This window comes from Zonotrichia leucophrys, chromosome 8 (genome assembly GCF_028769735.1).
Source record: "Zonotrichia leucophrys gambelii isolate GWCS_2022_RI chromosome 8, RI_Zleu_2.0, whole genome shotgun sequence".
NCBI lineage: Eukaryota > Metazoa > Chordata > Aves > Passeriformes > Passerellidae > Zonotrichia > Zonotrichia leucophrys.
Window position 1 is genome coordinate 13,164,097 of NC_088178.1, and position 27,922 is coordinate 13,192,018.

The window sequence follows — 27,922 nt, forward strand, 5'->3', positions numbered from 1 at the left end:
AAGCAGGAACTTACCAATCTCATTTTGTTAACCATCCTCAAAGACCAAACACATGCACTAGAGAGAATTTCAAACCTTGAAATACTCAGATTATGTGATACTAAATTCTTACATTAAAGGAAAAAGCAAGGTAAAGAAATTCTTTAAAGCTGCATTATTGTGGCCTCTAATTCCACAGCAAGGCGGGAACTTTGTCACTGGTTCTAGCAAGCCAATGCACCAACAGGATAATTAATGGTTTATCATTCTCGATAGTTAAGATTACTGCAACCTACTGACTGACTAACTTTACCAAGGCCCATTAAGTAGAAAAGACCATGCCAAATCCTATACTTGCAAAAAAATCATTCTTTCTTTCTTCCTATCCTTTCTGTGGCTGGAATCACACTAGCAGGCTGCAGCTGCTCAGCTCCCCAAGAAACCAGGAAGGTAAGAAATATTGCAGATGTCCTCTTACATCTATATCTATTCTCCCATTCTACCCACAGCAGGGCTACAAGACACAGGGTATTCTGCCTGATTATTTAAGAGAAAATTTGTTCACCTCAGCAAAACTGAATTTCAGGTTGTCTCAGAGTCTGCAACAGAACAAGGACTTCAGCCTCATCCCTATGTAACACAGTCAAACCTTTTGAGCAGTCTTGCTCACTGTAACACATTTGATATTAGGAAAACCATTTCTTGAGACGGGACTAGTGGATTTATATTCTTGTTGGCAAAAAAAATCCAGAATTTTTTTTTCTAATGTTTTGACAGAAGTACATGTTATCTAAGCACAGAATTAGACAAATTATCTGGAGCAAACTAGAGTTTGAAATCACAGTGCCTTAAATCCTGCAGACCAGCAGGACCTTAGTAATCTTGTCATGCTGTAAGATACTAGAAAACATAAGGAAACTTATAAAGAATCAAATAAACTGCTTTTGTAAAATGGCTTATGAAACTAATTCTTAATACAAAACATTAAAAATGGCAAGCCACAAATAGTTGTGTGAACTGTTATTCCTGCAGGGCAAAGGCACCTTTCGTAACATGTTAAATCACAATGTACAGAAATACTTTTAAGTGTATCCACTTAGCTTTGAAGTTTTTTCCCAGTTTATAGTTAGAATGCTACAAGATTTTGGTTCATTTCACTTACATACTGTATTTGCCACTCAACATTATCTGATCAAAGATAATTTTTGGACTTCTCCAACCAATTTCATTGCTCCACCACAGAAAAATGTAACAACTCACGAAGAAATAAAAATCAGCAACTGCCCTCTGACAAAACACCAGAATTATTTTAAAAATCTGAAATTGAGTTTGGAGAATCACCATGCCTATGGTAAAGTTTTACTAACAATCTGAAAACTCACATTCCATGGAGTGTAAGAAGTTATTCATGAATCTTATTTTTAGTAAAATTTTAATAAAAGTGATGCTTTTCACATTCTGAAGAGCTAAAAATACAGAAACTTATTTACATTTTATAACAACAAAAATGTACAAATTACTATACAAAATGCATTACCATCTCATGAAAAAGAAGTTTTTGAAAGTTCTAGGAGTTAAGACATTACTAAGTCTGTATTTTCTGAAGAGATACCACTTTAAAGACTAAGTATCCATAACTGAACAGTGATTTTCTTCAGATTAATAAAAAATGCTTTCATGACAATTATGACTGTCATTACTTTTAATTTTGGCTGATACAAATATAACCTTGTAATAAAAGCTGCTGAATTTATAATAAGTCAAAGCCAATATATACTCTTTCCCTTGAGGTTTTTGCCACAGAAGTTTTCAAAATGAGAAAAGTATAGAAACTTCTTTTTAAGGAAACAAGCCTGGCAAGAAGAATGTAAGTTACCCTTTTATAAACCCCTACATTTGTACACAATCAGACAGTGCAGATGTTTACAGTTATTTCAAAATTACACATATGGCAATCGCTGTATGCTATCTGATACACATTTTGGAGTGGAAACATTTCAGCACAAGCTGAACACACAGAATGGCAAATTTCAAGTCACATTTCTAGCTGAAACACGCAAGCACATTCTGATACACAAAAGGAAATCTGACACGCTTTTATTTTAGAAAAATATGGGACATCATATTGTACAGATGAAAAATGTAACAGATCAGCTCAGTCAGACCCTTAACTACTGCTTAAATCACTGGAAATAGTCACATCTGTGCATTTGGGTGCTCCAATTGGAAAAAAATGCTGATTCCCAAACTTTGAGTATGGATGAATAGGATTCTATCAGCACTTCAGATTGGTTGATCACTGCATTACCTGGAGTATGACTTAAATCATATATTGAGTGTAATTCTGATAAAATGCATTTTGTTTAATGTATTAAGACTAATGCAAGCCCCTACATTATACCATGACCTTCAAAAGCTGAGAGCTATTTAGTGATTTGAAAGCCACCCAAAGGAAGACATCAGTTCACAAAGTATTCTGACATCAATGTACCTACAGTGGTTGTACTGGAAAAGTGACTGAAAAATGCTTTGACTTGAATGCTGACAGCTTAAGTGAATGCTCCAGGATCATTCAGTTACTCTTAAATGGCAACTGTGTAAAATCCTATTTCTAACTGAAAGGGAAAAAACCCCCACAACAATCAGTTCAAAGTAATATACAGAAAAACTACCGAAGTGCCCAAACTGTTCTAATATTCATTTGAACCCATGACTCTGAAAAGGTGAAGCATCCTGTTCTCAAACATGTATGGTCCACGGATCTCATGTGAAATCCTTTGTTACTTTCACCCATGAGTGTACTGTATGATTAGTAGAAAATCTTTATAGCACACACAAAAAAAATGAAAGATGAAACTTGCAGCAAGAGAGCATGGCAAACCTGAGAGATCTATTAGTGCACAAATCTGCTTAAAAACTAAAAAGATAGAAAGAGAGAGCTAACAAACTACAATAAAGGTTATGTCTTTAAAGCAGTAAGTTATAACAGGGTGGGAAATGTTTAATTTGCACACATGCCTGCAAAGGGGTCACTATCTGAACATAAAGAGTTGGTATTTTTCACAGCATCAGATTTATGGTAAAAAGCCATAAATAGTAGTTTTTAATGTTATGCTTTTCCCACCCTGGCAGAGAATAACATGAATTTAGAAGCACAGTAGAAGTGGAAAACAAAGAAGAGAAGAGATAGAAAGCAGCAGAGAAAGACAGAAAAGGTGAATACAGAGCTACAGAAGTGTTTATTGAGCATGCTACAGAGGTAAGCAGAGTACACACAAAATGAAATTAAACAACCATCAAACCTCCCAACTTTGTTAGAAAATTAATTTTTAATTGTGCCACTTCCAAACTATACTGAATTTTACAATTCTAAAGATGTAAAAACTCAACTAATAGAAAATATACATGACCTTTTTTTTCTACATAGATAACAGAATCTATGAATCTTGAAACTAAGTACATCAATTTCAAAAAGTATTGGTCATTTAAACAGAATCAAGGTAACAGTTCAGACTGTCAGTGAACTGCTTTCAAATTAACTGGATCTGCAGATTCTGAGCCATGTTTATAGTAAAGTCAGATCAATTTCTAAATACAAAATATTTTGAAGAGATTTATTAAAACTGAATATTACAATGCAAGGTAAATTAAGACTAAAGGCACATAAACTTTGGTCCCACCTGGTTGTCAGTTTTAGAAAACTGCCACAAAATTTCCTGCAAGCATCTGCAGCAAACTTTCTTCATCATTGAAAAATACATGCACCATTTCCTGAACTAGCTTGACCAGTCTGTACATGCTCAGAAATCCACAACCATATTCCATATCTTAATTACAAACTAAAGATGGCAATATATATTGAAATGCACGTAAGTCATGTCAACTTCAAAAACATCTACGAAAAATATTCAGCCACAAACAAGACATTACTTAGTGCTGACATTTATATGATACATCCCACAAGAGTGTGTACAAAAAGGTTAAGATTCCACAATGCTTTTCACGTAGGGCTCAAAGTCACAGAAGTCACTTTTTGTCCTTTAAGAAATTAATATTCTGTACCTTGTTAATTTTAACTAATGCCTACATTCATAACTGAATCTAGACCAGAACAATGAAATACAAAAGGCTTTTTTTAAAAAAGAACACATAGCAAAAAGTAGCAAAAATCAAATAAAATAATTTTACTTTTTCAGTGTAATGCATTTTATCCAATTAAAAAGGAAATAAGTGATAAGCCAGCAGATAAAGAAATCTATCAAGCAGGAGAAAACAAAAACTTAACCTTTTTACACACCCCTGCCTAAACATATTTAAATTATCATGTAACAATGTGCCCCAGACAACCAAATTTGCTTTTTACTAGTTATGCAATTCCAGCAGTACTAATTTTCCTTTTTAAGGCACGTACGTCAACTAAGTTGAAAAAATGTCGTATTAACTTGAAATCTTTTAAACAAAACAATGGTTTATCTAAACAACTGTTGAACACTTGAAAAGCAGTTAAGATCACTGCCTTTTTTTAATTATTTTTTTAAAACAATCAAGGAATGGTAACAGCATGAAAAAATAAAAAAACAGAAGACAAACTCTGGTCCCCACTTTCCTGAACAGTCAAAAGGTGACAACACCAAACAATGCAATACACCTTCATTCTCTATCTGCCTTTTTAAATAGTTGACTTAGAGAAAGAGACTCTCAGATGGTGACTTTCTCCCAGATTGTAATTGTGAAGATCAATCAAAGCCTGAATAGCTTCTTCTACTGTTGACATCTGAAGAAGCGCCATCTTGTGATCTCTTCTGAAACAAAATAATGGAATTAGGAACTTGAACACTACAGGGTTGCTCCTAATGTTTGCAATTTGATATATACTTTTTCTTAAGATGTGCTGCAAAATTCTTTTTTTTAGAGCTATGTGCAGAAAAGGTACTTACTGAAAAAATTTAAATGCTTTCACAGTGCCTCCAGTGTTAGCAAACAATGTGCGTAGATCCTCTTCTGCTACTGATGGTCTACAGACAGGAAGAAAATCAGCATAAGTGGGAAATCATTAGTCAGTTCAGAGTGCTGTGATTCACAGAAATATTATCAGATTGCTGACAGTGAACACTTACGGAATATTGGACAGATGAAGTGTTGCAGAAGGAGGAAATATATTTTGGAAGTTTTTGGAACCAGGTTTCTTGAAGCGGTGCAAAGGTGAATTACCAAAATCTTTAGTCAGCCCTTGGTCATCCAGTCCCTCTCGAGGTAGTTGTACTGTCTGATGTTTAGAAAGGGTAACCCGAATGATCTTTCCATACATTTTTTGTCCATTAAGATGGCTCATGGCTGAAAAAGACAAGTTTACTCAATTGAGTGCTACCTTTCAATAGCTTGTGGTACATCACACACGCAAAGAAGAAAAGCACTCAAGCAAATCAAAGGGTCAGTGTGCTAAAGGACTAGAATCAAGAACTAGGTCTGCAGACTCTTTGTCAATATTTAATTTTATTCAGGGATCATCATATTTGATTCAGCTGTTGAATTCATTTAAGGTATTCATATAAGTGCAGACCTTCTGGAACACAACTGCACGCAAAAAATTTTGGATCTGGTGGATAGCCAAGATAAGAGACAGACTAACAAATATAAACACATTTAGTTCACCTGATCTTACACAGCCTAATTTCCAAGTACTTAGACTAATAGGAATATAAACAGAAAACTAATCTTACCCAGCTGGGACTGGTTTCCATCAGCCATCTGTATAAGAGCACTATCTTTCTTATTGTATAAAATCTTCACACGCTGCACATCACCATAAACACCTTTTTAAAGTCAAAAGTAACCCAAAAGAAAAAGTTCATTTTAAAGCCAGCCACCTAAGTAATATATTTTGACATATCAATGGAACATTCAGACAGCAACAAGATCACTCGCTCAAACTCAACACACTCACAAATGAATAAAGGAGATAAAGATTTTGAATAGTGAATTTTGAAAAGAATAATTTCTGATAAACCCTCAAAGCTATGTGAATGATATAAAATTAAAGACCATGCAAAATATATTAGCATGCATTAAAAGAAAATCTGTGTCTATGGAGAGATTTAAACAGCAAAAGAAAAATAGCAAAAGATTTACTATTCAACTTTAAGCCAAAGTGCTAGCTACAAATAAGAATTAAGGTGAAACAAAAAAAAAAAACCAACCAAACAAAAACCATAAAAACAAAACCAAATCAATAATAAAAGTATAGTGCTAACAATAACATACCGAAGAGGGTAAACAGACTTTGGGGCGTAACCATCTTTAGAAGGAGAGAAGAGCAAGCAGCGTAAGACAAGAAGAGAGAAGAGTCGAGGAAGAGCGGAGATGAACAGATCATCCATAACGAAGGGTGGTTCCCGCAGAATGGTGAGGTGGTCATGGATCATGGTTTCAAGGCGGTTAATTGGGGCAAGTTGGTCCGAGGAACATTTTGTTCAAGCACAGAAGCATGAACATAGGGAATGGAGACAGGGAACGTACACAAAGACCAGGAGAAGGGTAAGACAGGGAAGGGCACGGGAATTTGGGTAAAGACAAGGAAAGGGAAGTTGAACACACAGGGAAAAGGATGAAATGGGGGAGGGAATACAGCAATGCAGAAGAAAAAAAAATAAGGAAGTGGGGAACAAAAAAAAAATAAAATATAGGTCAGTACATAGGAAATGTAGGAATTTGGTCAGAAAATGGTTGGTTTATGTACTGTACGAGAAAAACTGAGTAAAATGTAGTCACCCAAGACAAATATGGGTAAAGTACATTCATATCAAGAGTAAACTACAGCATTTCATCTCAACATGAAAATAAATTAAAAAAAGCATGCAATAGAAATTTAAATTTTAAAACTTTAACTGCGTAAGCATGGCTGGTTATGAAATGCAGGCAAAATATCTTTCAAAATGGCACTCTGATCTGAAACATTTTTACATGCAAGACTGTGGATGACAAAATAGTACTAAATGATAAAAAAAGCTTAATGATTTACAGTGACAGAGGCCAGTTAAAAATGGAACAGCTAGACTGATACAAACTTCCCACATTTCATACCAGCGTTCACAGCCATCAAAATAAATGAAAAGGACAGTAAAAATGCAAAACTAAATTAATCCCTTTAGATTTCAGAGTTAGCAAGAAAGATACAGTTAAGGTGAAAATGCTTTGCCACCACTTTTTTTATTTTTAAGACAAATGAGTAACTGCAAAGAAAAAAAAATTACTAAGAGAGACTGGAAGAGTGCCTCGTCAAGATCTTTGGGAGAACCTTCAAAGAAAAATGTGTTAGAGTAGTTCACATAAATTAAGACTCAAAAATGTGAGATACAAGCATGAAATGAAACAGCAAACAATTAGAAACAAAACAGAAATTCTAGTTTACATGATTACAGTTACAAAGGAAAGAATAGTTGGTATTCAAACATGAAGAAGTTACCAAATTTTTCTTAGAAAAAAAATAGGTAGCTGATTGTCAAAGGATATTTTAAGTTGTTAGCTACCTAGGAACAAAAATATATTTAACAATGGCTTTAAAATAAAATTTGGGGATTATTAAAAAAACAGCAAAAATACTTTGAGCTTAAAATCCAAATATAAGAGGTTAAATGCAAAGAAATTATAAAATACTGACAAATGAAGTGTGACTAAAGAGGAGGGGAAAACAAAGTAAAATTATTTCACTTACCTCTTCATTTAAATTGCTAACCAGGAGGACTGTATTGCCACCAGCTGAAACTCCAGGCATTCCCACACGGCCAGCAGCAGCAGCTGCAGCTGCAGCAGCAGCATTTGGAATAGCTAAAGGACTCAGAGCTCCTGGAACAGCTGCAACAGGAAGCCCTAATTTTAAAATAAAGCATATTTTACGAAACACACACAAGTCATTTTTTAAAAGGTCCTATATCACTACTAGGGCTGTATACACACTCTACACAGCAAACAATACCACTGTAAAGTTATCCAAAGGGTTATGAAATAGGTTGGTAAATTAACATAAGAGAAATGTAGAAAATTTTTTTCAGATCAAGTCTGCAGAATTATGAGGTATAAAAAGTACTTTCTATTCAAATAACCATTATTGTGCAGCAAAACTGTTTCCACTGCACTCCAAAATGCTTCAAGTGTCTAGTTTATCAAGATGGTCTAAAGTAACTGTTGATTAAATCAGTAAGAATAAACACTAATTGTGCTCTCTGCATCATTACATCCTTATTTCTCATCATTTGAGAGACATTCCTCACTTCAACTTGGTGCTTGACTAAATCCCCAACTGTGCATTTGTCCACGTGAAGAAGTTTACACACCTCACAAGCTTAGTATGAGGTGGGGAGGCAACCCTCTAAATCCAATATTCAACATGCTCTGTGGCTTCAGTAATCCAGTTCTCTGAAGAAGCATGTTACCCTCAGCTATAGCTTCAGTTGTGCCTCTACGTTTTCTTCTTCAAGGAAACTCAGACCCTGTACGGAAATGCTGATTTTGTCTGCTCATGTCACCGGGGTATGAGCTGAGTGTGCTACTCCCAGGATTCAGGAAAGGTTCTCGTGATACATTTGCACTATACATGGTTTATACAGGAACAGCTTTATTGCATTTGATCAACACTGCCATTTGCACATCATGCAGGGTTCAGTAAATGCACACTATTGAATCAAAACACTTTTCCAGGACAGTATGGCATAACAGATCCCCACCTGAAGGAAATTTTATACTAGGTCAATAGCAATCACATTTTAGAAAATGTCAAGCTACCAGGTCTTACTAGAGCATATCCAGTCTTCTAGTATGTCTAGACATTTCTACATAACCTTAGAAACTTTAAGCCATTTCAGGAGTAAAGGAATCTAAAGAAGGCCAGTGCAGTGTTTATGGTTCTTTCCATAGCTGGGCACAGCACAGCCAAGTAACTCATACTTTAAAAGACAAAAATTCTTCACAGCATCAGACTCCCTAAGGACATTCTTTAGTCCCACCAAAGAAGTTAAAAACAATGATTTATTAAATACCATTCCTATAAAAGCATTTTCAATTATTGTCCTTCAAAACTGTCAGCAACAATCTCAAAAAGGGGCACTAGTGGAAAGTGCTAACAAAGAATGCCAGCAATGACAGCAGGGGATAAAGCTGTGTGAGCCCTAAACACCACAGTGTATTTCCAGCACAACAGTGTATTTGCAGCTGCAATATTAAACAAATATCTAAATTGTGAGTAATGAATATCAGTATTTGCTATTTTGAGTAGTTCTTATATAAAATATTTTGTATGTTGTGGTTCAGTATAATACAGCTGTTGTTTATCCAAAGCTTTTTTCTGTGACATCTGTAACTTTTTTAGGGGTGTTGAAGAGGAGGGAGGCTATTGTTTCATATGTGAGGTAAAAAACAGAAGAAAAAAAAATTGCCTCTGATCACTCATCTGAAACCAGCTCATTTAGTCCACTAGTAATTTCCTCCTTCTTTCAAAAAACATTAACACTCATTGAATATTGTCCAGTTTACAGACTCAAGGATTTCTGAAACCTTATTTTATCACAGGTGAGGATGTAGTAGATGAATGAGTGATGATGCATGCAGGCTAGACCATCTATTTGATTGATATGTTTTTAACTGATTACTTAGCATACATAGATCTCATTTTTTGAAAAGGTCAGACAAATTACAAAGCCACAGCAAATAGCTGTGGAACAGAATTCTTGGTCTGCAGTCTCCACTGTACTTTGATTTGCCATTCTGATTAAAGCAATTAAAAGCTTTTTAATAAATAAAAATAAGAAGAGTTTCTATTATGAAAAAGTTACCATGTAACACTGTTCAGGACTTGTATGAAACTATTTAGAAATGTTAGCTATGTTGTCAACATGATCAACTAGTATTAGAAATCTTTGTCATTAGCTTTATTTTAGCTTCCTACAACTACAGATAACAGGCTTTTGTTTTTTTCAAAATATTAACGGAAACATACAAATATTACATATCTTCTTTCTAGCCTTTTGAGGCCTTTTCCCCAATTAAGTTAAAATACAACATATCACATTATTTATTCCCTCTCAGCTTATCCTTTCCTGTGACTTCCAAAATGCAAATTGCTAATTCCATTTTCATAGTAGGCAGATTGAAGTATACTAAAAATATATTATCAACTTCCATGAAAAGCACAGGCACTGTAACCACCTTAATGCAGGTAAGTAAAACTGACCAAGAACTGGGTTTATAGACCTGTTATGAACCCTTTTTTTGGCTCTATGTCAAGTAATCATCATCTACTTGTACTGACTAGTTCCTGTCATGCTTCCTATGGCTTTGGGGGAGACAGCAGCTTAACACCTCTGCTTAGCAGCTCACAAAGCTACAAGAGTTATATCATCAAGTTACATTTACTGAAGTGGAGCATTCACTTCACCCAGAAGGAGATATGTCTGGTATGGAATTAGTGCAGATTTAAGCACCAAGACTAACAAGATTTAAATCCTGTCACTAAAACTAAAGCCACAAAATTGTGTTGAACCTAAATCTCACTTTTGACATATGGAGTACAGTACACTCTTAGAAAGCCAACAACAAAGTTGCACCCATGCTTTGTACAAGTTTGCAGCAAATAAAAGTGTAACATAAGCAAAAGGAAGAAGTGAGTCCTTAATGCATTTTCTGTTGGCAATCTCATGGTATACATATAAAAGATTGCTACAGCAAGAATTTTTACAGCAATGCCACATGTCCATCTCATGGTATTCTTTCTGAGCATGCAAAAGAACCTGAAGAACAGCACACCAAACTCCAAATGGAGCTCCACTCTTTCATGGGGAAATATGCCCTCTGAGAATCACATGTGAATAAGGCACAACCTCTGTGTGTACTTTCCAACAGCAGATATGAAATGTATCCTTCACATGTGTCCTGACAATTTCAGAAAATTGTCAAATACAGTGCAACGTTCAGTAGCCCTAGCTACAATATTTACCTCTTCTGGGTTCACATCATTCACTAAGTGCCTTCTATCTTTCATAACAGAGCAGAGGCCCCTCTTTTGTAGAGTAATTTAAACTTACTTCAGTTTGGCCCAGACTGTACAAAAACCCATGAAATCTATGTTGTTCCTATGTTTTCTTCAGAACAAAAATGAGAAATTATCCAAGAAAGCAAAAAAAAAAAAAAAAAAGACTAAGTGCAAAGAACAATGATCACAACATAATAAATCAGCTTGTAAAAAATAATGATTCTATATGTGAGTGCTATTACATTTTAAAGAGTGAAATGTGCTCTTCCGAAAAAACAATTTGACAAGAGTGGGAGCATGCATTGATTATTTTGGTAATAATCAGAAGATAGATATATCTGTACCTTTTTCAGAGCATTTCAACAACTTCTGATGAACTCAAAGGCTGAGACAGGATATACAGAACTCCTATAACATATCACTAGAAGTGCAACTATAGATTTTTTCTTTTATTCACAGAAACTACAGGTAGCACCAAAGGGTTTGGGTATTTTAAGCAAAGAGCATAATCTTTCCCCTTTGAAGGAAACCAGCAAAATGTTCATTTCATAATCTGATATTACAAATAACCATTTAGCATGAAGAAATCATGCAAATCATGTCAAGTCTCTCTTACAAATTAGGAGGGAAGGTGGGCAAGGTGGCCACAGACAGGAACACATGAAAGAGGGAAGGACAGACTTTGGGATGCAAACTGAACTAACAACCTTTTCTAGTAATTTATGCATTTGTCAATTTGTCATGCAAGTTTTCATTCATTTTTGCAGTACTTCTAAAGGCAATATAATTACATTACTACAATTCAGATCACAGTCTAGACCGAACCGTGCCTGGGCCTTTGGACACTATTGTAATTTAAGTTGTTAGAAGGATTAATGAATATTTTCATGAAGTGGCTGTGCAATACAAAGAGGAATGTAAACATCATACCTAGAAGAGAGGTCTCCTTGGCAAATGCAGCAGCAATAGCTGGGTCCAGAGTTGGCTGTCCATCGCCAGATGGAAGGTCAGGACGAGTGTAGTCCCTGCTCTTATCGTTGTTGTACTTGACATTCAAATTCACCAATTTGGAAAAATCAATTCGTAGGGTACAGCAAGCATTATAAATATTCTGACCGTCTAAGGCCTGAAAACAGATCACAGTTTATTTAAAAGACACAGTAACAGTTGGTTGCACAAAGTTGGGGTTTTTGGTTGTTTTATTTTAAACAAGGTCAGTGTATAGATATTTATCTGTCTTACTGTCTAGCTTAAAAGCAATTAAAATGCATTAACCTCTCAACATGATGCCAGGAAGCTCCATGTTCCCTTCTTACCTAGAAACTGTTTTTATGCACTAAAGCGGCAAGGGACATTTTAACACTGTCAAAGTTAAAAACTTAAATTTTGTCTGTCGAATACAGCTAATTAACCTGCATTCCATAGCACAGCTTAAAATCACACATAATGCCAAAGAGATTTCTCAAAAAAAACCAAACAAAAAACCCCCCAAGAATTTTACATGGAAAATCGACTGAGAAAAAAAATCTAGTCTTAACTACCATGTTAGACAGCCATCTGTTAAAGCATAATATATACATTATTCCTGCATGCTTCCCTTCTCCCCTTAAAGGCAGTTAGTGCCAAAAATGAGAGAAAACCAACTTTAACTGCTAACCTGATGTTCCTAATACTCTTTTTTTAGAAATCCCTTTTTCACAATTAATTGGTACTTCTAAAAGAACGTGTATTAACATGACAACTAGTACTCTATGAAAACACTTTTGTAAAAGAATTCAACATATACACACACACATATATATGTGTGTCTCCCTTATCCACCAGGCAAGTCAGTACCTGGATTTGAGTCCATTTACATTTTGGGCATATCCTCCTTTCACTCTAAGCACTACGAGTTGAATATGGGAGAGTTAAAAATACAGAAACTTTTCTAATAAAGTCAGTGTAATTCTTAGGGAGTGCTAGGAAGTGACGATGCAGCTCATCTTAAAAATTAGCAAATTAGCATACAATCAATTAATTATTTAAATATAAAGCTACCATATATATACATATATGCACTGAAAAAAACTTCAAATAAAGCAAATTTTCAAATACACACATCTGTTTGGACTGAAATGTTAGACTCAAATGTACCACTTCTGGACCTGAGCTAGCTCAGGCAGCGAGCAGGGTTACATCTGCAGCATAGTTGCCAACTCATCCAGGTTCTAGCAGGGCTTACTATTTTAAGCTTAGCACTGCACAGACCTTGTGTGCCTGCTATTTTCATACAGTGATGCATCTGGAAACTGAACATCTTGCAGACACCTCTTTGCTAGGCCTGGGCCAGCAAGGCTGTCCCCACAAAACATTATCACACCTGACATCTCCAGGGCTCACAAAACCACTTAAAAGAACTACCACCATCAGCAGTCAACGTAAAAGAATGTCTAAGTCAATGTAATTATTTTGCCATAGCTCGGAAGGTCTAAAAACATATAGAACAAAAAATTTAACTGGAAAATCTAAGCATTGTATCAACAAATACCAATTAAAGAGAAACTCCTATGCTTGAAATTCAGCTTAAAAATGCTTTATACAATACTTCAAAAGCAAAATTTACTGTCCATATTTATAGAACAAGTTTCATTAATTAAATCTGTATTGTTGGGGTGGTGGTGAGCACCACCATTACAGCATACACCATTTGCTAACTCTTTAATACATGGTGACAAAGCACAATCCAAGACTCCTGTTGGTATTTGGGAAAAGAGTATCACTTGAACACTTACACCTAAAAAAGTTTATATTGAGAATCTACCACCACTTTTAGAAGCCTTCCTACTATCTAAAATCCACTAAGATATGGATTAGAGGAAGGTGCAAATTATCCAGCCAGAGTTTACTTACTGTCAATACAATGTCACTGCCAGCAAGGGAACACCCAATCCCATGATGAAGCAAACAGGTGTGAACTCTTGAGACTGAAAGGATGTATTCTTTAGCCTAATCTGAATCACAGAACCCAACAAAATTCATACTTTACCGCTGTGTGGAGTCTGTAGAAATACTGACTTGTGGCTTGCAGAAAGCTGCTAAGTTGATGGAAATATTTCACACTTAAGAAGTAGCAAACCAAGATATATCTGTGTCTGGAGTTTCTAGAGTAGTCAGGGTTTAAAGGGAGCTACACAAGTAACTAAACTTCTACTGAAACAGCAAAAGCTCCTCTTTCTTCCAAAATCAAAGTGACCCAAAATACATAAAAAAGGTACTGCACAAGAGAAATTTCTTGTAGCTGGAGGATAGATGGGCTGAAAGAACATCTTGAACAAGAAAGGAAGGAGATGCACTCTTAATAAGGACTGCAGTCAAACTCTAGGAAAGGATTCAAGCACAAGAACAAAAACCAAAAACCCTCACCCCAACCATCTCTACCAGCAGCATCATACACCTCATACACTTAACAATGCAAGAAAGATTCTTGTCAATCAACATTTTTTTCAAGATTAATTGTTCACATCTAAAGTCACAAATGCGAATGTGTGTCCTGAGCTCTTACTTGTATAGCAAAAGAATGTGCAACAAACCCTCAAACATTGTTCCTCTCAAGACATCCTGAAAAACATGACACCAGCCATTCACTGCTAGCAATGTACATACAACATCATCTCCAAGAACTCCAGTTACTGCTAAGAAACTGTTCTTTCGTGTACTTATTTCACATGTGATCCCACACCACATCACACACAGGCCAAACCAAGGAGATTAAGAATCATGAGACCTTCTACAAATGTGAGCACCATTCTTCATCTTGCCTGTATCAGCAAACCCAAAAAACTAAATCTATGATTTTCAGAAGGGTGTTAAGAGCTAAAGGCATAAAAACCCCCCAAACCCAAGGAAGGAAACATTCTCCAAAACATACTCCAGCTCAAGTAAGTACCTCAAGGTAACTGAAGGTTGTATGATAAGTATCTCTTGGGAGAAATATGTGCCAAATGCATCCCACAGATCTGTGCATCTGAATGGGGCATTAACTGTGCTCCTTAGAACTAAAGATGTCCAAAAAAGCCTAATACAATAATAGTGGATAATAGCCCTGCAGTTCAGTATCCTATCTGAAGATGTCCTTTCCTCCATTCTGCAATAACTACCTGAAGTTCCTATTACATATTTTAGGGCAATGCAGACTGGCAGAGATCTTTTGCAGACTGCTATCAGCACAGAGCTACCCTGAGGCTGAGACCAAACAACTGGAAAGATGACATGTGCAGTCAAACTTCGCTGGAATCTTTGAATCACGTGCAGACCAAGGAAGGATCAACTGGCACACTGTAACAGAACCTCTAGTGATATTTTTAACCCCTGCTGGGTCAAGATGACCTGCAGGCACTACATGTGAGCCTCAGTTGACTGTCTGTAGATAAGTAATTAATGACTGTTAATATCCATGATTTGGCAAGAATACTTCCAGTACATCTGCATGAAGGCAATGCTCTGAATTAGTCAGCTTCTCAGACAGAATCACCAGCACTCTCATCTCATGGTACACCAAAGTACTGGTGTTCAAATATTTAAATCTGCTGCTTATGCTAAGAGTACTCATCGTTTACAATGAAAATGGGCTATTTTTAATGCTTAGGTATCTCCATATGCATACAGACATCTTCAGACAAAACCTTCATTAGCAGAAGCACAGCAGTTCAATGTGCTCTACTCCTGCCCATTCTCAGTCACATTCTCCACCCTGGCTAGACTGCTGCATTATACAGAACCTGAAGCTCCTAGTTTCCACCCCAGGAACCCATAACGATCCAGCCTGAAAGTGGTGATGAAACAAGTATCAGTGAAGCCACTGTCCTTTTACAGGAAATGAGTTTCTTACAAAACAAGCAGAGCAGGAACGAGGTTTTTCACTAGCTGCTCATTCAAATTGCAAAAGAGATCCCACAGGGCTAGTAGTTTCATACTGCACATTCTTGTCAGTGTCATTGTTTTCTCAAAACCTTCAAATGCATAGCATCTCTCCTTGGTACTTACATCACTTGAGTTTTTCAAATTGCTCTTTAACTTCCTTAATAAGTCTTCAATTTCTATTAAGGCCATATTCAGATTTCCTGTGAAGAGGGCCACTGGAAAATTAAATTTCCCCATTATCTTCTACAGTAACTTGGATGGAAAACAAATTGAAAACTTTACTCTTTTACCATGTGTTTGATCTTGAACTCCATGCAACTTAATTGCAGCCACCACATCATCTTGCTTCTACATCCAGATGTATTTAAGCTGACGAGGGTTTTTTCCCTATCACCTGATTGCTTCTTTCCTTCAGGTATTTTTGTTCTGGTGGCACTACATGTTTTATCACAGTGGCTTAACTCTAAGAACTGTATTTTACTCTATTTAGTTTGTGAGGTAGTGGGGAAATCAAACCTTCCTTCCAATTTAGTATCCTTTAGTAATTGCACTTGGTACTACTCTTAACATTTTGTATGTTTATGCATAGATTGGTTAAAACATGAAACCATAAACCTAAGACCATTTCATTTTGACAATAGGGCCCCAACATTACTCTGACAATCACTGTACATACAGGAGTCACTTATTTAATGAAGTTTTGTCATTCACACACACACTACAAGTGAACAGGCACCCTAATGAAAACATGCAAAACTGGAGAAACAAATACATGCTGGGTTTTTTAAAGACCACTAGAGTCCCACAAGCGAGTATCAGTTTGTCTGAAGTCAAAAACAGCAAGAGATTCTTAGATTCCTTTCACACTTTTACCTACCTCATCCTTTCATTTGTAACTTCTTTATAATAGATTCCTAGAATTACACTGATAATTTTCATATCACTACAGTCCATTTTGCAGACGTCATTTTTCCATTACATTTTCTGATAATATAAATGACTCGAAAAATGAGGTCAAAAGCTTTAACACTTGATGTCATACTTTGCATCAGAAAAGCACTTTGAAAGTAGCAGTAACATCTACTACTGAAAAATGGCTTTCCAAACACAAGTGAAGCCTGAATTACAACCTTCTGTAATAAATATATTTAGCATCCAACTATTTATCAAATATTTCAAATATAAATCTAAATGTCTACAACTGATTTCTGTAGAACTTGTAGGTTATGATGTAGTTTCTGTACCACTAATTTAAACCTGCAAGGTCCATTCCAACCATACCAATTCCTATGTAGTACAGTGATATATCTGCATCTCTCTTGATTCTGAGGCATAAGCTAATACTTGATATTATTTCAACTCTGAAAAGGACATCCCTAATTTAAATTGTGTTCCAGATCTACAAGTATTTCCAGACTGTTTTTCTGGAGTAGATTATCTTAAAGCCACCATAAATCAAGCTGCAAATCATCTCTTCTCTCTTGATTTCCACAATAGCATGAAAACTCACACTCTGTTTTTTGAAAACATGTCCAATTCTTTGTGATCCCCTGTCTTGACCATCTCACAGTTCTTGACTCAATGCCGAGTATTTCATTTGGTGATAGGGACAAAAATGACCACCCTCCACCACTTCACAAAGTTTTATTTCAATATAGTCCTCATTCTTTACAACAGAAAATTAAGACAATTTTTGTCTTTCCTCTACCAAGAGGAAAATTTGCCAACTTAGCCTGAGGTGTGAGCTTTTCAATTTTGTGAAGTTCTCAGCTAGTCTGTCATCTACAGGCAATAAGCACTTTCTATGCTGCCAAGCAACACTTAACCAGCACATCAATTTTAATCAGCCTTCCTCAAACTCAGACTGCATGTGAAGGTTTGAAAATACAAATTAATTCCATTTATCTCTTGAAAATTATAATAATAATAATAAAAATCTCACCTTCCCCTTTGGTTCACCTTTTCTACTGCCACAAATGTGAACATATGCCATTCAATTAATTCAAACCATCTGGTCTAGATGACATGCTGTTGATCCTTGCCATAATTTATCCATAGGCTTTCTCCTGCTATAATGAATAAAAAACCAGCTACCTGTTCTTGCCTCTCCTACCCAGGATAGGAGAGTTTCCTATAAAACAAAAGCAAGATCCTGCTCACCCATCACTGCTGCAGAGCTTCTTCACACTCTGGTCACATGAGTAAACTGCACTCTTTCTTCTGGGCATTTATGGTTACAAATAAGTTTAGATTTTCTTTTTTTTTTTTTTTTCCTAAGGATACTATAACTAAATACTTTCACAAATCTGTAACTAATCCACAAATGACATTTTCGTATGGATGCTTAAAAGCACCTGCCAACAACAATTCAATAGGGTTACTAAATTTGCTGCTTACACTGAATTAATTATGCATCACCCTGCCATCCTACATTCTTACTTCTGGTTGACATTTTTACTATTGCAGTCTTGCGTATTATTTCATCTCTATGCAGTCTTACTATAATATTTGTTCATACAAATATCTAAAATATTTTAGACACAGTATCCATAAACATACTATCATTAAACACTGATTTCACACAGTATAACAACTACTATTTGTTTTTAATCTCAAAAGATTCACACACATGGTGGAGGAGTATGACACATTGTTATGGCAGTACTCTGTTACATCAGCATTTTACAAATACTGAGAGTACAGGAAGATCTCTAGCCTTAGGAGAGAACTATACTTACTTGTTTTGCTTGCTGTGCGTTTACTGGATCACCAAACTGCAGTAAAGCTTGAAACTGGTTATTCTTTGTGAATGTGATTATCTTCAATACAGCACCAAATTTAGAGAATATCTGCCAAAAAACATGGTACAGTTTTACACATCTGTTTCTCCCAACCACAGCTCAAGCTGCAGTGAATCTGACTTACCTGATGAAGAACATCCAGGGTTACTGGATAGTACATGTTGTCAATAATTATTCTAAGTACTGGACTCTGAGCTGGAGTCACTGCACTCTCACTAACAGTGGTCCCACTAATGGGAGCGTTTGATGCCTGCACAGCCGTCACTGCCTGAAGAACAGCCTGGGCCCGCTTAAAAAAATGACAGAAGAGAGATTGTCTTAATATTTCAAGATAATAGCTTGAAATTAGTCAGAAATATTAACACAGTTAACTCCAGAAACACAAAATAGTCCACTAATTTAAAACTCAGACATAACACAACGTTAAGTGCAATGCAGTCTGACTCTGTGAGAAGGGCCAACAAAAATGAAAACAGCAATTAATCCTTATGTCACATTAAGGAGGGGCTTCAAAAGGCACCAATATCAGTCTTTCTAGTAGAAAGCCTATTGTTCTACTAGTAAGGATAAAGAAAGTGAGGATTTTGTAGGTTTCAAGATTCGTTCCTTTACAGGAAATAAAGCTAAACTAACACAAACCAACCAAGGAAAAACCCCAATGCTACGGAAAGCAGAGGTACTTGTCTTATGTTAAAAAGTTTTGTGTCTCAGCTAACATTTCACTGCCATTTTAATTATGTAGAAGGTTCTAATAATAGGAAGGGAAAATTCTAAACTAACATGCCCAAACTTCAGTTTTAACACAATGAAATAATACAAAAGATTAACATGCCAGAAAGTGGTATCCAGAGAGGTAAACAAACTGGTGTCTGTTATCCACCCTCTTTTGTAAAAAGAAAAACAAAATCCTCACCATATATGGGTTTTTTTGTTTTTAAACACAAGTAGGATTTTAGAAATTCAAAGGTAACCATGATACCACAAAAACACACATCTATGTAACTACTTCCACTGCCAAAACTGACAGTATCAGAAAGATTAGATGTCTTTTTCTGAGAAAGAAAAAGTGCAGAAAAAAAGAGGTTCAATTTAATACTTTCATTACAGTCGCCTTATGAAGCAAAACAATACAAAACAAGAGAGACAAGTGAGCATGCCAGGTAAAAATAATAACCATCATATTAATGCATACTGCATATTTTAAAGGTATTAGAGATACTACACCATTACATGTCTCACAACTTACATGATATTCCTCACACTGAATCAAATCAATGAATAAGGAAAGGGGGGGAAAAAAAGATCTGGTGAACACCAGTTGGGAAAACAAAATTTACCTCTACATTTAACATTAATTACATTGAAATGTCTTTCAATTAGACTTCTTTTCCCTAATGCATGAAACATAACTTTCAAGACAGCCAGATACTTGGCTGAGTTGCATAATTATTTCCTACTCTTTCTATAAGCACATATCAATTAAATATTAATCCTTACAGTGACTGGAAAAGTTCAAACTGTATAACACAATGAACTACAACTTGCCAAGTCAATTTTAATGTATGACCCTTGTCAGCACTGTCTATATATACTTATACATCATATTTCATTCCATTAAAATTAACGTGAGTACATGAAGGAATATAGGACTAAAAAATGGTAAATATTAAAGTTCTTATGAGTATTTTGTCAGACAAGCTCAAAATAACATCTAGCATCATTCCTAAGTAGTCATTTGGGAGGGTGGGTAACCTCTATAAAAATTAATCAAAGTATTCTAAGGAACAAGACTATTTAGAAAGACCAACCGAAAAATCAACACTATACTTGATGTGAACCAAAATGTCTTTCAATAGAGTACCCCGAAATTGCTTCCAAAGGCAACAGCCATATAACTTTCCTATTTACATGTCCTAACAGAGGACACAATTAATAGAAATTAATTTGGCACTTACACTGTTTTTTGTATCATCAAAAATGCAACATAAGAAATTAATCTTAAAATAACCATCAGACTTCTGGTAGGTTTGAGTCTCTTATCTCTCTATAGTTTGCATTAATCAGTCACCACATTACTTGTGCCAATTCTTCAATTCTACTAAAAATAGACATATGTATCTGTATTTGTCGTGAAATAGGTCCTGGGGAGGCAAGAGCAAAATGGAGATCAAAATAGTGGTTTTTATTGAGTACATGTGTCTCTAGAGTGATCATTATGGTATTATTCTCCAGAAAAAGCAGATCACAAGCTGAGGTTACCAGTGGTAGTAGAGTGATCATCCAAAGCACTGAAATTTAGGCACTGGCATTAGCCACTACCACTAGGGGAATTCAAATTGGCATTGGAATCTCAGGTGTCAGAACAAGGAAGTTAATTCTACCATCCTACAGTCTCTAAACTCAGACAAAAACTTTGAAGTTATTTAGAACTTTTAAATAACTATTAAAAACACACTTGAGAACCTTTGCCTTTTGACATCAAGGACACATTAAGAAAATTTATTGTAATGGAAAGATGGCACAGAAAGCAAACATCTTTCAGCGCCACAAAATGGAACAATCATAGGTAAGACCACAGGAGTGTTAGAATGTGGACAAAACCAAATGATTCAAATATGGCACATGAGCCAAGAACATGTGCCATTGCCTCATCTTCTACAGTGTCTGCATTTGTGATACTACTGAACAGTAAATATACCTGGTTAAGTGTGTTATCAGTCTTTAGCTCTTTATGATTGGAATACTGGATATAAATGGGTTGGTTACGAAGATGAGGTGTCACAGCAGAGTAGTAATTAACCATAGTGATAGCTGCTTCTTCTGTGGCAAGTTCCAAAAATGCCTGCAATTAAAAGAATTAAAATTTTCAGTATTTACAAAATAGGTAATCTTCATATTAGACGTGCATAAAAAACAAAGGGTTTGATAACACATTTTAACAATCTGTATCAGTCTTCAGAAAATGTCATTCTACACATTCCACCTTTATTTGCTAAGCTACTTCATCTCCAAAAATTCATCAGTGAAGATACAAGAATAAATATTTATCTTCCAACTAACTTTTTGCTTTATGTAGCTTCCAACCATCCCATTTCCCCCTAAAATTTCCTAAAAGACAGTGTAAATTAATTTAAATAAATAAAGGAACAAAAGCTCTTTTTTCTAGAATACTTACTACTTTATGAGTTACTTCAATAGCATTTTAACAATATATTTTGAAATCAGACAGTAAGCATATGAAAAAAACAAAAAGCATCAAATTACCTGGTTTTTCCCTTTCAGCATCAGGATGTTGGTTACTTTACCAAAAGGTAAACCTAAAGCAATAACTTCTGTTTCTGTCACTTCCCCAGGCAATTTCCTGATATGAAGAACACGAGAAGGAGCCCCATCCATTTTATCATCACCTTTGAATTTCTTGTTGTCATTACCATTGGCTGAAAGACATATTCAGACTCTATTTGAAAAGTTTACTGATATTATTAATGCTTTATTAAAAATGCCTTTAATTATAAACATGAAATTAATTTTAAGTGAGCCACAGCAAATCCTTTACACGTGACTTTCAGTAAACCATCTCATATAATAACATGGAATAACTTATTAATCATGTCTAACGAAGGCTCACATAAGAACTCCAACATATATTAAAGTAAAAACAGTTAGTGGCTACCGAGAGATCTTTTGAAAGAAGTAAATTAGTGGTGGAACCATTAACAGATCCCAAAGTTTTTTTAAGAACTGCTTGCACTAAGGAACTGGACACAAAAAGTAGAAAAGTAACAAAGCAAGACAGGAAGCATCGTTAATGCTGGGAAAGATCTGGGTGGAGAAAGGGGATGACCCAGAGGACTGACATCACAAAAAGCTGATGAAACCAACAATTTAAGGTAGGAAAATGTCCCTTCTGAACCATGAGCTCACTCATAAAAAAGGAAAAATCAACTAATAACATGATGCAGCCAACACAGACAGGGATGGGGGAAGATCCAGATACATTTCCCTGAAAGAATCAGGGAAGCATTAGCATCAATGTACAAAACACAAGAAAGACTATTTAGATTACTCTCCAGAATTCTTACAAAGAATTACAGCAAAATTCCAACTGGAATTCCTTTTGGTGAATTAAGCAGCTAACCAGTTGGATGGAAGAAATCTTGCCTTTGAAAGAAGGCCAGAAAAAATATTAACTTAGGTTAAAAATATGTCAGTGGAGTAAACCTCAGAGTCAAGAGCTAAAGAACAACACTGTCATAAGATACAATATTAATGAATTAATCAGTGCTGGAAATCAGCATGCACTTAGACATGAGTGAAACAAGTGATAAGACTTCCCTTTCTTCTACCAAAAAAGACGTTTAGATTTATCTAAATACAAAATTCAAAATATCCTATCAGTTAAAACCAGTATGTCTTAGAGGTACATCACGCAGTAATTCCATAACCACACCCTGTACCACTACCATCAACCCTCCTCCAAAAAAATTTCCATGACTAAGCTTTTAGAAAGTTCTTGCACTGAAGAACACAAAGTGTTTTCCACCTTACTAACCTTACTACAGCAGACAAACCAATAAAAATTTAACAACATTCAAGACTGGTCCAAATTCAGCCAGCAGTATCTCCAACTGACAATGCTAGAATCCATGCAATAGTAGTTTTTTTTATTTTGCTCTGCTGCAGAGAAAGACAAATTTTGGTGGAACACAGAGGAGTAAAATTTGAAAAAATACACACTGACCTAGGATCTGAAGTCTACACAGAACTCTAACCTGAACCATTTTGGCAAACATGGTGAGATTGAGCTTCCAGGTAACCAGATTCCACTTGCTCAAAATCATACATTATAACACTATCTCAAAGAGATAGACAGCCAAATTTTGTGGGAAAAAAGTACTTTTACTTTTCACCTGAAGCGTATCACACAACAGTCTTCTCTAGTTCTTAATTTAAATCTCTACAAAAGTGAAAAAAAAACTGAACAGAAGAAAGAAGGTGAAGTGTGATAGGCTGGACAATGCATTACAAACATGTTAAAAACAAACTTGCAAAGGATAAAAGAATTAAGGTGATACTGAGACTACATGTCCAATGCCCTTCATACTTCAGTTTTCTGAATAATTTCAATGCATTAAAGTTTCAAAAAATATGAAACATTAGCAATCAGAAATGAAAATGAGAAAGCTTTCAAACTAAAGGATTTTCTGAAATTAAGAAACCTCTTTTTTTTTACATCACCAGAAAAATATTCAACATGATGGCTCAGATCAGTACTGGCAGACATGTTTTGTCTTTTGTGTGCTTTTCAACAGACAATTTTAACATATTAACCTTTCCACAGCATAATGTCCAGGAATTTACTTTTTGTTACACTGAAGTTCTTATTTAAATTAGGCTTCAGGTAATCTCAGCATTTCTAGCAAAGGTAGCACTGGCCAGTACATAATTATTCACATATATGTATATCAAATATTTCTCTATTTAACACAGTAATTTATTAATTACTGTATTACCCAATTGATTTTGCATCTATTAGCATTGCTACTAACACTGGCATTTTACACAGTTTTTCAACTTTTGCTGCAGTAAATTTAAAGAAAAAGTTTAAAAGAAGCATTTTGATGTACTAAATATGTGTATCTTTTCCTAAACAGCAACTAAGAGCTTCAACTTAGTTCACATACACAAGCCTCCCACACAATTTTATTCCTACATGGTCTTAAACCTCAACTACATTTTACTTGTAACTTTTTTTTTTACTTACTGTAAAAAAAGCTATGTAGACAAGTGCCTGGGTAAAAACATTTATGTGAAAGAGCAGATAAATATATTACAGTAATATATACAAAAAATACAGAATTAGGCACAAAAGAACACATGGGAATCAGAAAATGGGGGGTGGAGGGACAGCATGGGAGGACTGGTAACAAGCATTCTCAGTGCTATGGAATTGCCCAAAAAATGTTTTTAGCAGTAGGGCAGGTAAACATGACAAAAGCTGTTTATTACTTATGGGCAAAAGCATCTCTTGTACAATGAAAGGTGAACTGGTACCATTCATTAAAAAATGAAGCCCACCTTCTTAAAGTAAAATTTATGCCAAAATATTTAACAATGGATTTTGGAAGACAGATGAACATGTCAGCTGCCAAATGCAAAGAGAATATGTACTTTTACTACTTTTGGTTATCCATTCAGCATCACCTAACAGTAATTTCCAGTTCCAGTAATGAAGTGTTGTATCATACACTAAATATGCATGCACGTACAGAAGTGAACTTTTAAAGACATTCGTGGAACAAATTAAATTTAGCTTTTAGGAGAGTTATTGAGAGATTCTGGCACTGTATGACACCTCTCTTACTGTAGTCTCTTATTTGTCATTATAAATGGTACTTCACAGCTGAAGATGCATCATTAAATTGCACTTGGGAACAGAAAACCACATTTATGACACAGGAGCACAACTTGTTCGGAGTCATTGAAAGGTGAATTTAACTACTGTTAAAACAACGATCTCATCCTCTAACAAATTTTATTAGCAGAATCAGTGTCCATAAAGGTTAAAAGCCAAGTCCAAGGGGAGCAAGGTACTAGAGGAATAACATGGTCTTTTGGTAGAAACAGAGTCTATGTCTAAGCAGCAACAAACCTGAAAGATCCTTCCCTATACAGCACTTAAAATAAAATTGCTGAAACCTGGGGAGAGGCCAAGGGATGATGGAGGAGACCTCACAACCTGACTAATAACTACTGCTGAAACTGCTGTTGAACTGGAGACTTACTGGCAAGTAGCTATTTCAGGACGTAGTCTGGCTTTCACTGGACTTGAAAATCTTGACCCAATTCAAATATTTTACTGCTAAAACTTTAACAAACATAAATATGCACTGAAAACAGCAGGCTACAATATTTGCATTGGGAGAAAAAGTTTTAAGAAGCACTGGGAGAATGACTAAAACACAGTGTTAGCTCATTTACAAATCAAGTTATAGCTGCAAATGCATAGTTTAAAAAAAATATAAACCGAAAAAAATTAGAAACCTAGTTCTGAATCATGGAAACATTTGGGTTGGAGAAGACCTTGAAGATCAAGCCCTACCATTAACCCTGCACTGCCAAGATCCACTGAGCACAGGAATGGTTCTATTCAATTCAGACTATTGTAAAAACCCATGTTCTGTAACACCCATAGCACTGATCTAAGTCCTCTGCATCTCTCCACCAAGGAGATGAAGCACTCAGTTTCCATGTGACATCAGGCAATTAAATCTTAAACAAGATGTCATCTTTACTAATGATATTCAAAGCATTATTCTCACAATCAAATAGGATACTACAATTTAAATATAACTGATACATAAGCCACATCCCTGCTGCATAGAGTTCCTTCAATTCAGCACAGATCAACTTGTTGAAATTGAATATTTACAGGTTGACAAAGCCTTTAAATGGCCATAATGTGAGCAACTCAGGTCCTGGCATTTTCAGTGAGAAACTCCTATTTTATTAAACAAAGAAATAGGTACCTATATAAAAAAGCAACAAAATGAACTGCAGTATACACAAGGCATATTTTAAGTCCAAGTCATTCAATCATTCAAGCTATGAATATTCAATGCAAACAACAAGTTTTTGCAAAAAACTGCTAAGTTCAGCCTAAGTCCTAGCAAAGAATGAACAGCTTACTATCTGATAATAACTGATTTTGAAAACATATTTTAATAAAATTTCATCCTAGAGGAGCTTTTCTCTGCACTTTTTAAAAAGAAATATTTATATATGACCTAAGAATTCTTTATTTTAGATGCATAATTCTTCTGTATCAAACATTTTTCATAAGCACACAATCTCCTAATACAGAAATGTAACTCTGTGGGCACAGGCAAAAAAAAAAATTGGACACAATATAAAGTTGCTTTCACCCATTAGTTCCTGAAAAGGGGAAAAAAAGAGTAAAAATTACTACAAGACACTGGCTATAAATTCCTGCATATCTGCAGTAGTGAAATAATATATAAATACACACACTTCCTGCAGAAATCACTCTGGTTCACAACTGCCAGTACATACCAACAACCAATTAAAAAAAAGAGTAACTTTCAGTTTGTACATACTAGAGAAAAGAAGCTTAATAGCAGTAATATTCAGTGCTGTTCTATACAGAAAGCACTTCTTGCTTTACCTTGGCTAAATATATGTGATTTCAGGTTATCAACTGTAGAACATCAAGACACATATCCAGACAGGAAATAAGTCACTAAGAGAAAGGCAATGCAACTGAAGATACCTAGTTTATTAGACAAATAGTAAAATGTTGCACTGGCTACTGAACACAATCATCTGCCTCAACCAACCAGCAACAAACTGCAGACAATCACAAATTGTGTAATAGAGACCACTGTGGTTTTATTTCTGGAAAGTTCTTTTCTTATGGAGATTTTTCCTATACGTACCCTACCCTGATGTGATAGAATGTAGGAAGGGAGCTGACCAGTGACCTCTCCCAGGCTCCCAAAAGCAAATATACAGGACCTTTGCTTTAGCATGTAAATCATCAAAAGTCCAACCTAAAGATAAAATCTGGAATTCAAAATGTTTGAAAGAACAAGAAAAGGAGATATCCACTCAAAATACAATAAAAATACATAGAATATGAAGTTGTCTGAAGTCCACACTTGTTAACCTTGAAGGTTAGGTTACACTGGTCAGTGTTAATTATGCTTTTGTTAATAGGGTTTTTTTGCTGTTTACCACAGACATGAGCCATGTACATACAAAAATCTTGATCAGCCAATATTAAAACTATCTTACACTACAAAGACTATTGCTTAAGAGGAATTTGAGCTTTAATAAGTAAACACAGCAAAACAAAGAAAACTTTAATACAGTTTTTAATTGGCACATCTGCACATAGACTGTGCCTGTTTCAAAATGCACTGAGCACTGAGTTTTCCAAGCACTATGATAACACATTTACAGTATGGGATAGTGGCTACAGTTCAATGCTGCAGTCTAACATGAATGCACTTAATTTGGTCCTTAAAAATATGTAAAAATACCACAGGCTAGAGTGAAATCCAACTGAAGTAGAACAAGGAGTTACCACAGCATAGCAATGCAGACAGAAATTACCCAAATTGATAATAACAGCCACATTTTATTGCTCCCATCCGGACATTTTTTATTTTTGTACGTTTCTAAATCTGCGTATCTGTAG

At 35.4% G+C, this 27,922-nt stretch overlaps 1 protein-coding gene across 5 annotated transcripts in view; it reads right to left on the bottom strand.

Annotated features, from left to right (window-relative positions):
• Nucleotides 1-1,394: 1,394 nt before the first annotated feature.
• The window catches only part of PTBP2 (polypyrimidine tract binding protein 2), a 44,667-nt gene continuing 18,139 nt past the window's right edge, over nt 1,395-27,922 (bottom strand). For 2 of the 5 annotated variants that reach the window (XM_064719590.1, XM_064719586.1), the window contains 11 exons: nt 21,967-22,139; nt 21,401-21,544; nt 18,827-18,991; nt 18,640-18,750; nt 11,930-12,125; nt 7,691-7,845; nt 6,241-6,274; nt 5,700-5,792; nt 5,097-5,313; nt 4,917-4,994; nt 1,395-4,781 (listed from right to left, as the gene is read on the bottom strand). In XM_064719590.1, the coding sequence (XP_064575660.1) occupies nt 4,649-4,781; nt 4,917-4,994; nt 5,097-5,313; nt 5,700-5,792; nt 6,241-6,274; nt 7,691-7,845; nt 11,930-12,125; nt 18,640-18,750; nt 18,827-18,991; nt 21,401-21,544; nt 21,967-22,098 (1,458 nt within the window). In that variant the 5' untranslated portion in view covers nt 22,099-22,139 and the 3' untranslated portion in view covers nt 1,395-4,648. The remainder of the gene's footprint in view (nt 4,782-4,916; nt 4,995-5,096; nt 5,314-5,699; nt 5,793-6,240; nt 6,275-7,690; nt 7,846-11,929; nt 12,126-18,639; nt 18,751-18,826; nt 18,992-21,400; nt 21,545-21,966; nt 22,140-27,922) is intronic. The other 3 variants (XM_064719587.1, XM_064719589.1, XM_064719588.1) reach the window with 3 other exon arrangements.